Consider the following 12,654-nt stretch of genomic DNA (forward strand, 5'->3'; position numbering starts at 1 on the left):
TCAGAGGCAGTTTAACACGGCCGTCTCCTTCACTCTCTCACTTCTCTGTCTACAATATCTCTAGCCGCTAGGGTTTCATAACTCCTTATAATAAAGAGCAGGCATTGTGCAGTGAGCTCCACGCGAGCACAAATTCAATTCAGATCAAGGGCCCCTCTCCCTCCCTCTCTCTCTCTCTCTCTCGCTTCGTCGAGCGGGTTTCCCGATTTCGGATACACTTTCTTCGTTGAACAACTTAACGGTATCTCAAACCCTAATCCTAACCTAAGGTTTTGTTCTTTTGTGGTGCCTTTTTTTTTTCGGTTTTCTGTGTTTGATTTGGATCTGCGTTTGGTTTTACAAAACTGAGGATATTTCGGTGGATTTTGTTGTGGTTTATAGCGAATGGATCGGTACCAGAGGGTGGAGAAGCCGAGGCCGGAGACGCCGATTAACGAGAATGAGATTCGCATTACTACTCAGGGGAGGATGAGGAACTACATTACCTATGCCACCACTTTGCTCCAGGTTCTAATACTCTCCCCCCTACTTCTCTGTATATGTAAGTTGCTTGTTCGTTTATCATTATGCACACACTTATGCTTACGTGAGACGGCTGGGCATTATGACATCTGTATGTTTATAGATGTGTGCTTATTATTTTGGCGTGTTTTCACGTCTATTCTTATGAATATCTGATGCCTTTTCTGATTATGTTGTTTTATTTTCTGAATTAAACTGGTTGTGTTAGCTTCTTGTTCGTGTTTATTGGCATTACCTGGAAAAGAAAGTCCTGTTTCATTAAAGATTTGTTGATCATACCATTTATGCCTTCCACGGTTGTAACTAGTTTGTAAAAAAAAAAAAAAACGACTCTTTCAATATTAAAATTATTATTTTTTCTCTCGCGTTTATAGTAGTTATGTTCATGCTTTAACTTCTTTATCTTACCCTCTATCGTGTTCCATTTCTTATTTAGGAGAAAGGATCAAATGAAATTGCTCTTAAAGCCATGGGCAGAGCTATAAACAAGACTGTGATGATTGCTGAATTGATTAAGGTAATTCACTAGTATAAATCTCTTCCCCTGTTTAATTTGTTTACTAGTTTTATCATTATACATATTTCTTTACGTTCCTGCTTGCAATGTGTTTTATGAACCAGCCAAAATTTGTTTTATTTTCCAGAGAAGGATCGTTGGCCTTCATCAGAACACATCAATTGGTTCTACCGATATAACTGACACGTGGGAGCCGCTAGAAGAGGGACTTCTTCCGTAAGAAAATAAAATGCTCTCCTGTCTACGATTAATTTTATTCCTTATCAGGAAAAAACATTTTAATCCCTATTGAGATGTTTTTTCCCTCATTGATGCAGCCTGGAAACTACCCGCCATGTATCAGTTATAACGATTACTTTGTCCAAGAAGGAACTAGATACATCCTCCACGGGGTATCTCTCCTCTTCTTTTGTCAGATAGATGGACAGCTGTTGTTCTTTGTTTCATAGTTTTTATGAGAATATATGTGGTTGCTGTATAGGCATTTCCTTGTTAAAAGTAATGATTAATTGGACTATCTCCAGGTTGTGGAATGACATATAAACTTCCATGTATTTTCAGGACGGTTATGATTTTGTGTTGTAAATATTTATAATATATATTTTCTCATTAAAAAAATATTTTTATCATATATGTGGATATCACAATCATTTTTTTTCCACGGATATCTTCTCATTCTTTTTATGCTATTCTTTCTCTTATGTTCTCCATTTATATATTGGCCCAACTGTATGTTATGAAAAATAGAAAATTATGGACACACTTCCATCTATTAATCATCTTGCCATCATTCACGCTTTCATGGACTTTAAAAGAAAGTTGATCGTTTGAACATGACGTAGTATGGGTTTTTATATTGTGTCTGTGTTTTTATATTTTTGTTTGTTCGATACTTGCAAAAAAAAAAAAAAAATTTGTTTGGTTGATATCAATACTTGACATTATGCTATTTAGAAGAGTAACTGATCTATGCAGGATTTGTTTTTGGTGTATTCATCTCCTTTTCCCTTCAAGTTGTCATTAAAAATGTGTTCTATCCTGCAGGTACCAACAGCCTATTCCAGCTGATCAAGTGAAGCCTTGGACTGAATATGATTACGAAGGAGGTAAAGTAATAACTTTTTTTTTTTGGGTATTTCTATCTATTAAAAACATATTAATGAATATTAATTTGTTCTTGTGGAATTAGAGGGCTCTCCCAGCATGCGTGGTAGAGGACGTGGTGGTCGAGGAAGGGGCAGAGGAAGAGGTAAATATTCCACTTTGTAACAATGCTTGAATACAATATTTTATTTTCCTTTTTCTTTGTTAGTATTTTTTTTAACTTGAATTTTAGCTGGTTGTAGGGATTTTCTGGTTTGAGTTCTGAATCCTCCTTGAGAACTTTATATCATGTCAACCTTGCATGCGTGTGGTAGTGGATGATTGGGAGAGATTTTAGTGGCAGGGTAATTGGTTGTTTTGATTCTGATATAGTGTCAGCCATTCTGGGACCTTGTGCCACTAACATGTTACTGAGGTAGTAACCACTGTTAGTCATCCTGTGTGATTTCATGCTGTGTTGATAGTTTTTAAGTTGCAGGCCACACCTATAAAAAAGAAAGTTGCAGGCCACTGTACCCATTCGTATGTCATGAATTTGAGATTCTCAGTCAAAATGTTGGAGGGGTTGTTTGGTACCGTGCAATACCAATCCAATAATGGCCAGATTCAATGGAATTAAGATCAAGTACACCTACATTTCTTTTGGAATCATATAAATATATTATGTATCCACATGGATCTTTCAGTACCAGTGGGTAGAAAATTCTTTTTTCATAATTACATAATTTGTTTTGGAAAACAAAGAGGGGTAGCTGAAGTACACAGGCTTGGTATTAAATTATCATTCTAAAACAGAGAAAAAAATGTGAAGAATCCAAAAAATCCAAAGAATGCCATGCACATATACATGCCATCATAGGCATTCAATTCAACAACTCTCATGACTCTTCATGTATAGTCGTGTGTTGAAGCAGATAATGACTTCACTATTGGCTCTATTTTATGTTTTTTTCTTCATGCTGGAGTTTTTTCTTCTTGGAATTGTATGACTTGCATCATACTTTTATCATTTTTCTGATTGTGTGAGGCAACACATGATTTATTTATGTACAGGGAGTTACAACAATGGAGTTGTGGAGTACAATGGTGATGATGGCTTGGATGGTGGGAGAGGTTATGGAGGCAGAGGCCGGGGTCATGGAAGAAGCCGTGGCTACCGTGGGCGTGGAAGGGGGTATGGTGGTGGGAGTATTCAGCAGGAATTCGGTGGTTATAATAACTTTGGGAATAACTATGGGGGAGGGATGACTCCTCCTCAAGGCCGCGGTAAGGGTTTTTTTTTTTTTCATTATTTATTGAAGTTATTGAATACCATTTGAGTAAAATATCGGTTTCCAAAGTTTTATTGCTTCTCAAGTGCCACAGGTGTTGACCTTTGCATGGAAAAGCCCTTTCTTTACATATCTAATGTCTTTCCATGTTTTGAGGCTTTCTATATCTTTGGTACCAGATGGGTCGGTGTGCAATGTTTGTAAGTTATATCTGTAATAAGTCGAGTAGGTTTGACGTGATTAGCTTTTATAATATAGGAAAATACACAGTCCCCCTCAAACTACAACCTAATTTGCAGTGACCCCCAACTATCAACTTGACAATCACTCTTAGCTTTCAATTTGGCAATCACCTCCAAATTACCAAAATACAAAAGTTGACATAAACAAAATCAAATATTCAAAAAGTCAGAAAGAACAAAAAAAAAAAAAAATGCAGTATACAAATGAAAAAGATAAAAAAATATATATATATATATATAAAAAAGTAAAAGAACATAAAAATTGAAAAATAAAATTTTTAAAACAAAAGTTCAATAAAAAGGATGAATATTTTTTTTTCAGAAAGATAAAAATTTGAAAATTGAAAAAATGTTCTTTTTAATTTTTTAAGAAATATTAAATAAAATGTAGTCAAAATACCCCTATCAAATGAGTAATGCTAGAGATAAGCCATTATAGCAGTGCACACTTTGCACTCACTGCGTGGCTACTTCTAGTTAATTGTTCTCAACACTCACTTGGGGAGATGTGTGGTCTAGATAATGCCACATTATGTGTGCAAAATGGATGCTCCCAATAGTGGTTTCTATCTATATTTATTCTTTTACATATTACGAAATCTGGAAGGATATAGGATAGGGTTTTGGAGTTCTTGTAGGTTATGGTTATTATTTTGTATTTGGTTTTTTGTCTGTGTATCATGAGTTCTCATTGTTTTACTCATGGAATTCAGATTCATGTTTCTAAGAATCAAACGGTTTTGATTATTGCAGGACGCGGGCGTGGACGTGGACGTGGACGTGGCAGGGGCCGTGGACGTGGTCGGGGTTTCAGATCAGATGGTCCAGTCCAGCAGCTGTCTGAGCCCTAGACACGGTATAAAATCCGGTTTAGGTTGCTGAAAGTTCTGGATGCCTGCTCTGCCGATTTCACTAATTAATATCTAGGCATGTTTAGCCATAGCGAGCTGCCACAAGTTTGGTAGGCATGTTTTTGTAGTTTGAAATAGGATAAAGGCCATAGGGTTTGATAAAACCGTAAGGTAGGCTAATTATTGTTTAATTGCTGACAGAACGTTTGCCAAGTTTTTACACCTTAATGGTTTAGATAATAATAGGGCAGTGCATTATTTAATTTCCCATCATTACGTTTTTTTGTTTCCTTGAAGTGCATCTAATGGATCTTTAGTGTATTGCCATTCTACTTCGGTGTTTTGAGCATTGGAGTTACGTTCCTTTTATCTAGATCAGCGTCGTCTTGCCTGGGAGATACACGAATGTTATTATTCAATATGAACTAAAGTTTTATGCAATATGTAACAATACTTGAATGAATTATGGTTCCACTTTATTAGGGATTTGAATGAAAAATGCTAGTCACCCCAGATTTGGGTCTCAATTGGGTTCCGCTAAATTTTTATTTTTATTTTTATTTTTACTTAATAATTAAGGAAGTATTTTTTAAGTGATGTGATTTTTTTTTTAAAAAAAAATTTAAGAATATAACCAAAATGAATGAAAAAAAATAAAATAATTTTTTTTTTTTTTGTTCTTCGGACCAGTTCGAGGATGTAGCATTGCTTGATATAATTGATTCACTCATACCTATTATTTGTATCTTGGAAAATGCTAGGTAGCCCGATTTGAGCTTCTGTTTGCTTTTTCCCATCTGACATGGGAAGGCCAGTTGGCCTTTCTGTTTTATTTTTATTTATTTCTTTTTCCCTCTCTCACATTTCTCCCTTGCCCCGTGTTATCCCTCTCATTTCCTTCATCTAGATCTCTCTCACTCCCCGTCTCCCCTACCCTGTGAAACTCAATCTCTGTCTCCATCTCCCCCACGTCTCTATCTTCGTCTCCATCTCCCCTCTCTCGTGTCTTCGTCTCCATCTCTCCTGCCTAGTGAACTCATCTCCGTCTTCATTCTCTTGTGTAGTTGACATTCTTGCCCAGAATGTATATCTTAACATAGGCCGGGACCCAAAAATGACGATCGCTATACAGTGATACCAACCATGCATCCTCATGCAAATCATATGTATCGAGCATACAACACTAATGTTCCTCAAACAAATGCTGACTAAAAGAGTCATAAACGCACGTATGTATAGTACTTTTGATTTTTCCATATGGACATTGTGATCCAAACTTTTCAGGAAGTTTTTTCATTATATGTCACAAGCAGAATCGATGCCTAGAAGTTAGAAACACCCTCGAGATTGTAATTTTCATGGCTTTGTCTTGGTCTGTGATGATTATATTTGGCGGTTGGTTATTTATACACTGCAACCATGACTGAAATAACCACTTGAATGTATCTGCGTCCTCACTGGATATCAATCCGCATCCGATTGACTACCCATGGTGGCTCACACCCACAAACGGTGCAAAATGCATTTTATACGCATTAGACAGATATGTTGTATCAAATGTAATCACATCCTCGAATGATTCATACACAACTCTACTTCAGGTGTCTGCCCAAAACACATTCTTTAACCACATCTCATTGTCAACGTCTATCTTATAATAAAACTCCGGATTTCTTTTTACATATTTTCGAAATAGTTACACCGCCTCCAACCCTGAGGCGAAGTCGTCGTGCATTGTCAATGTAGTTTCGACACTCATTATCCTCGAATGTTACATTCTCATAACCACCCGCCTCAACAACCACAGACTTGAAATTTTTAGACAACTTTATTCTTGCCTCATCATTTATTTTAAGTCTTTTAGCGACACGAACATCAACATTCTTAAAGCATCTGAAATATCTTGACTTTCCTGGACTACAACCGTGTGTGTGATCCAATATCACCTTAGATATAATATATCCACCTTTATCATTGAATACTGCATTAATCCTAGCCTTACACCTCATTTTTAATATTTGTCTTGGTTTCATAACATTGGCAGCCCTACTATTTGATGTGTGTCCTCGCTCACATGCCAAATAAAACCATTTTACCGTCCCATTGTCATCCTTACTAGAATTCATTTTGGATACTGCAAACCCCTTCTTCTTACTATACTTTATATAGTAAGCATGCACTTCTTCTAGGGATGAAAATTGCATTCCAACCGTTGGTTCTCCAATAGTTTCATAACCTCCAATCTCCTTATCAATTTCTACCTCTTCAAACTCATTATTTGAATATTTTATGTCGGCATTCATTGCAACATTTTAATTGTCTACAAAGATACAACATGTGAAACAAATATATTAAAATAAAACTTTTTATGTTGTAATATATTAGTAGTCAAACATGAAGCAATGGTGCTTAAAAAAAAACTCCTATTGTGATGAACAATTACATTTCATTATGTAGTTCTTAATCGGATAGTTTTTGTCTTTAATTTGCAAAGACCAAAATTTTTGTGGAATTTTGTCGAGCATTTGGTGCTCGAAAAATCACTACAATGACCAACTACATTTTAGAAAATCACTACAATGACCAACTACATTTTAGAAAATCACTTTGTTCTTTTTTTTGTGGCATTTTGTCAAGCACTTGGTGCTCAGAAAATCACCAACCACTATGATCAACTACCATAGCCGAACCCACAAACACTTAAAAGACCAACTTTCCTAATTCACCTCATTTAATCCTTCAACTTCCTAAAAGAGCCTCACTTTTCTTGCCTTAACCGAAACAAAGCCACAAACACCAAAGCCAGAAATTGAGTAAACAAAAAAAGGTCCAAAACTCAACAAAACTCGAAACTGAGTAAAAAAAAAAAAAAAACCTAACAATGAGTCTCAAATTGGTACAACAAAACTCAAAACTGAGCTTGGCAAAAAATTCCAGAACAACCAAAGCTAGAAAAAAGAAAAAAAAAAGGGCATCGGCATCTTACTTGGAGAAGAATTGGGTAGTGATTAGCGGGCAGGGGAGATGGGTTCACTAGGTAGGGGAGACGAAGATGGAGACGTGAGGGAGGGGAGATGGAGACGGAGAATGAGTTTCACTAGGCAGGGGAAACGCGGAGTGAGAGAGATCTGGGTGAGGGAAATGGGAGGGATACCACGAGGAAGGGGAGAAATGTGAGGGAGGGAAAAAGAAAAAAAAAAAGAAAAAAAAGAAAAAGGAAAGGCCAATTACTGGGCATAATAAAAATAGTTTTACAATATAAAATATCGAATGTACTTTTTTATGAAATTTATGTAGCGACATTTCTCTTTATAATTATAATCCCTCATGGGACAGGCTTAAATTTATCTTAGAGAAGTATTATAGAGTAATCACTGTAGCGCATCAACCGTTGCGCACCTTACGTGGATGTATTTTTTTTTTTTGAGAAGTACTATAGAGTAGCTGCTGTATTGCATTAGCCGTTGCACCCTTTACGTGAATGTATTTTTTTTTTTGAGAAGTACTATAGAGTAGCCGCTGTATTGCATTAGCCGTTGCACCCTTTACGTGGATGTATTTTTTTTTTTCTCATTGTTGAAACTAGCATCCCAGCCTTTTTCCTCCACAGTCCATTTCAAACAAGAGAGAGATGCTTATGGGGACCACTCATCACCCAAATCCCGCGATGCCCTCCCTCCACCAACGCCACTGCTCGACGCACACGAGTTGTTGCCTTGCTGCCCATCTGCTCAACAACGAGAAAATTCCACATTATTAAGTTATTTGTATGATTAGGGGTGTTCATCCGGGTTCCAACCTGGAACTTGGATTTCAAATCCAGGCCGAAATCTGGACCAGGTTATTCCGGATCAGATCCGATCCGAAACTCGGATGGACCCAGATTTTTAAAACCTAGAAATCCGGGTTCCGGGTTGAACCCGAGAAATTTTTTTTTTTTTTTCATTCCACGGTTATTTGGGCATTTTTCCTTCAACTTTCCTGACAACCAAACAGAAAATTTGGGCATTTTTCTTTCAACTTTCCCAACAACCAAACAGACTCCTTAAAATTGAGAATCAATGAATCCATAAACAGTCGATACCCAATACAGATTTAAAAAAAAAAAAACAAGTTTCCAAACATTCTTAACGGCAAACAGTTGCGGCGAGAGACTAGAGACAGAGGAGAGAGAGAGAGAGAGAGAGAGAGAGCGAGAGAGAGAAGTGAGTCGAAGTAGTCGCAGGGAGGTTTACCAGAATAACGAACTAGAGCAAAGGTCGACGGCGACGGCGAAGGAGATGCTGCGACTCGATGGCGGCGGCTAGGGTTTCTGCATCTACCTCAGCGCAACGAGAGTGAGAGACTAGAGAGAGAGAGAAAAGTGAGTCGAAGTAGTCGCAGGGGGGGTTTACCAGAATAACGACCTAGAGCAAAGGTCGACGACGGTGGCGAAAGAGATGCAGTGACACGATGGCTGCGGCTAGGGTTTCTGCATCTATCGAGTGAGAGCGTGAGACTAGAGAGAGAGAGAGAGAGAGAGAGAGAGAGAGAAGTGGGTCGAAGAGTCGAAGTAGACGAGGGGAGGCTTATCGATACGGGATTTTTCTTTTAAATGACCCGGGTACCAAGTTTAAACCCGGTACCCGGGTACCTAACCCGTACCTGGACCGTGTTGGTCCGGATTTTATAATGAGGATTTCGGATCTGTTTTGATCCGGGCCGAAACCCGGTTCCACCCGATACTCGGGTACCTAACCTGTACCTGGATCGTGTTGGTCCGGATTTTATAATGAGGATTTTGGATCCCTTTTGATCCGGGCCAAAACCAGAAATCGGAATTTGGTTTTCTGGCTTCCGGACCGGGCCGAGAAAAAACCCAAACCGGACGAACAGTGCTATGTATGAGAGAGGTGAAGTTTGGAGCATATTTTATCTTTCGGAGGTGGACCCGTGGATACGAAGCATTTTCTTTATCTTAAAACCAAGCTGATGTAAAGGAAACTGTTCATCGTGTGACCCATAAGTCTGACGATTTTCTCAAAAGAAAAAGAAAAAGAAAAATATTTCCTATCATAAATATCCCAATTCCCACTTCAGTTGAGTAGAGACAATGGGAGCCTCTAATTAAGAGCAAAACCAGAGAAGAAAACCGAGATATTGTCTTAATATGTTTCCCAATCATCAAATCAAAACTCTGACAAAATACATCCTCGTCAAAACAAAACTGACAAAAAACTGTTCAAAACCCTCATGTCAAACCACATAAATAAGAAGCAAAATGGCATAAAAACCGAATAGCCAATTGGCAAATTATGCCTTGACCCGTCCATAGAACTTCTCTTTCTCTTGCGTTGTCTGGAAGCGGCCATGCCCAAACTTTGAGGAGGTGTCAATGAACTTGAGCTTAATCTCCTCAAGAGCAAGTCGCGATGTCTGCTTGAGCAGAGACTGGCGAAGTGTAACAACCCTCTTCTTAGGTCCAACACAGCATCCCTTGATCATAATATAATCATCCTTCACTATACCATAGTGAGGGAAGCCACCCATTGGAGTAATGTCTTTCTCCGTCCTAATCCATCAAAACACAGCCCATAAGTAGATGATCAAATAATACAGTTGAGTTTAGAGGCTAAAATGTTCTCACCACAAACACAAGACATTCACAACAATCTTTTTATTTTCTGAAGAACTTGTAAGTAAATGAAGCAATTAACCTGTCAAACTCAGTGACCGCAGCATGTGACTCCAGCCCAGACTTGCCAAGTTTGTAGATCTTCTTGTTCATCTCAGTGCGGTGGTGGTATCCATTTTGCCCGGCCCTAGCAACTGTGAATGATACTCTGGCAGGATGCCAGGCACCAATACATGCGACCTTCCTAAGACCCCTGTGAGTCTTACGGGGAAGGCGGGTGACACCCCAACGAGTCACAACACCTTCATAACCTTTACCCTTAGTCACACCAATGATATCAATCATCTCATCCTTCTGGAAAACAGCATCCACAGGGATTTGCTTCTCAAAGAAGTTGTATGCATAGTCCACTTTTTGAGCCACGGTTCCACCGTTGACCTGAATCTCCATCAGGTGTGCTTTCTTCTGCTTTAATCCCTTCATTTTCCTAATCTGTGGCAGATCATCCAGAAGCACTCGTTCAGGAACCATTATATAGAGACAAATATTTACAATACTTACAATTTGATCAATCAGGAGTTGGAACCTGGGTGTGAGCCAAAACTCGAATAACAGTTGCATATTTTTTCATTTTCTCCAGCTGTGCTTGGATATTTTTCTTCCCTTCTTCAGATTCATATTGCTTTGAATATTTTGTGAAAGCCTTCTTCTTGGACTTGCACCAATTCTTGTAGAACCTCCTCTTCACCTCTTCACTCAAATGCTGAGCCCAAACAGTGTTCAATGTGCGAAGGCCACGTGGTGTCCTCACATAGCCCACAACACCAACAACAACCATTGGAGGAGTCTCAACAACGGTAACAGCCTCACATGTCTCCTTCTTGTGAAGTTCTAAAAAAATAAATAAACAATATCAGATCAAGAACCCAAACTAAAGTTGCAATCCACAAAAACTCCATAGCAAAAGGTATCAAATAAGAAATTTCTCATCAATTACAGCGATTACATAAAAAAATTGAATTAATGAAGCAAGAACAGGTGGTTAACACGAAAGTAAAAAATAGAGTTACAAAATTGTACAAGAAAAAATCTGAATATAGAATGAAACCTCAATAAAAAAAACAAGCAAAAATAATTAAAAACCAAAATTTGTATACTTTGGGTTATCTAATTACCACAAACTCTCAAAACTACGGCATCATATAAAGCAATAATCTGTTTTCGTTCTTCCGTTTCCTTCCTTTATTAAATATAAACCAAAGGTTATGAATTCAAGATATCTTTAAATCAATCAGCAAATAAAACAAAAAATGTTTCACTAATTCAGCAGTGCGATGCTTGAAATACAAATGACTAAGAAAATAACTCACTTGATCCAGGTTTTTCGACCTCCCTGACAATGTGGGTCATCCCAGCCTTGTAGCCCAAAAAGGCAGTAAGCCTGCAAGGTTTGTTTGGGTCGTCCTTAGGAAAAGCCTTCACTGAAAAGGTACAAAGTCACCAATAATCGTTATATTAAGAAAACATAACTTGCAAATCGAAACAAGCTTTTTTCTTTTCAGGAAGCACTGCATAATTAATTAAATACCCTTTCCCCTGTGACGAGCAGCTCGCTTCCTTGGAAGAAATCCAAGGGATCCATGCCTAGGGTGCTCAAACTTCCTGTGAGACATTCTCCCCCTAAACCAAAGCAAACATCAAACCAAAATCACTAACCAAAGTAAATTCCTGAACTTGCACAAAAATTAGGTGAAAAATCATGAATTCAGACTGGCAGGTTTCATTTTAGCTACTGTTCAATGGCATGAATTATCCTTGTTGCATGTGCTAGCTATGATAGATAGACCTTAAAATTTCAAGATGGCACAAAATTAATGTAACTATATAAAATGTATTTGACAAGAAGCATTCTGAACAATATATAGGCTCTAAAAAGATTTATCTAGAAACCAATTTAACAGAAGAAGCTAAGATATCAAACACAATATATTTGTCAGATTAAGTACGTTGTAACGTTGAAAACATCAACAGTAGGCGCTAGCAACAGATAAATATATAACATCAGACGAGAGCTAAAGCTGTAACGATAATACAAATCTAATACGCGGATTGAGAAAATTATAACCACAACACTCTGCTTAGTTACTGGTGAAATCAACGTTAAAGAAGCACAAAGCATAAATTCTGAATCTAAGATAGGATCATTTTCTTTTCATTTTCTCCAGTTTCTCAGCAACCAAACCAAACCAAAAGAGTGAAAGTTGTAGAGAAGAACGAGAGAGGGAGAGAAGACCTGAGTCTCTCGGCCTACGGCGACTGCTCTTGCAACAGAATATGCAAAGAACCCTAGCTTGTGTTTATATAATAATTCAATTTACAAAAATGACCCCCACAGCGCGCTTTAATAATCATAAAGAAGCCCTACTTCTAAATCTCAAACATTTCAAACGTGGGCCAATCTAATAATGCGGCCCGTCCATATTCGTGGGCTTTTTATTGGAAACCTTTTGGGTCACTAATCCAGCCCAAAGGT

At 37.9% G+C, this 12,654-nt stretch overlaps 2 protein-coding genes across 3 annotated transcripts; one reads left to right on the forward strand and one right to left on the reverse strand.

The window, feature by feature from the left end:
• Positions 1-31: 31 nt before the first annotated feature.
• On the forward strand, positions 32-4,839 carry LOC108984239 (cold and drought-regulated protein CORA-like). Of its 2 annotated transcripts, none has more exons than XM_018956132.2 (9): positions 32-269; positions 382-507; positions 959-1,039; positions 1,167-1,255; positions 1,357-1,431; positions 2,084-2,145; positions 2,229-2,288; positions 3,197-3,409; positions 4,410-4,839. In XM_018956132.2, the coding sequence occupies exons 2-9, from the start codon at positions 385-387 to the stop codon at positions 4,505-4,507; spliced, it is 801 nt and encodes a 266-aa protein (XP_018811677.1). In that variant the 5' UTR covers positions 32-269; positions 382-384; the 3' UTR covers positions 4,508-4,839. The 2 variants fall into 2 exon arrangements, with proteins under 2 accessions (XP_018811677.1, XP_018811676.1); XM_018956131.2 differs by having other exon boundaries at positions 32-241.
• A 4,718-nt stretch (positions 4,840-9,557) lies between these two features.
• Positions 9,558-12,500, reverse strand: LOC108984237 (60S ribosomal protein L3-like). The gene is made up of 6 exons (XM_018956127.2): positions 12,415-12,500; positions 11,710-11,801; positions 11,492-11,602; positions 10,708-11,012; positions 10,204-10,613; positions 9,558-10,058 (listed from the first exon to the last, which is right to left on the reverse strand). Exons 2-6 carry the CDS (start codon positions 11,792-11,794, stop codon positions 9,800-9,802), a joined length of 1,170 nt encoding a protein of 389 aa, XP_018811672.1. The 5' UTR covers positions 11,795-11,801; positions 12,415-12,500; the 3' UTR covers positions 9,558-9,799.
• Between the last annotated feature and the right edge of the window lie 154 nt (positions 12,501-12,654).

The sequence above is a fragment of the Juglans regia genome, chromosome 15 (genome assembly GCF_001411555.2).
Source record: "Juglans regia cultivar Chandler chromosome 15, Walnut 2.0, whole genome shotgun sequence".
Taxonomy (NCBI): Eukaryota; Viridiplantae; Streptophyta; class Magnoliopsida; order Fagales; family Juglandaceae; genus Juglans; species Juglans regia.

Coding starts and splice junctions, on each gene's coding strand:
- LOC108984239 (XM_018956132.2), top strand. CDS start 385: ATGGATCGGTACCAGAGGGTGGAGAAGCCGAGGCCGGAGACGCCGATT. Junction 508..958: donor ATGCCACCACTTTGCTCCAG/GTTCTAATACTC, acceptor TTTCTTATTTAG/GAGAAAGGATCAAATGAAAT. Junction 2,146..2,228: donor TGAATATGATTACGAAGGAG/GTAAAGTAATAA, acceptor TTGTGGAATTAG/AGGGCTCTCCCAGCATGCGT.
- LOC108984237 (XM_018956127.2), bottom strand. CDS start 11,794: ATGTCTCACAGGAAGTTTGAGCACCCTAGGCATGGATCCCTTGGATTT. Junction 11,013..11,491: donor GGTCGAAAAACCTGGATCAA/GTGAGTTATTTT, acceptor TTATTTTTTTAG/AACTTCACAAGAAGGAGACA. Junction 10,614..10,707: donor GAGTTTTGGCTCACACCCAG/GTTCCAACTCCT, acceptor GATCTGCCACAG/ATTAGGAAAATGAAGGGATT.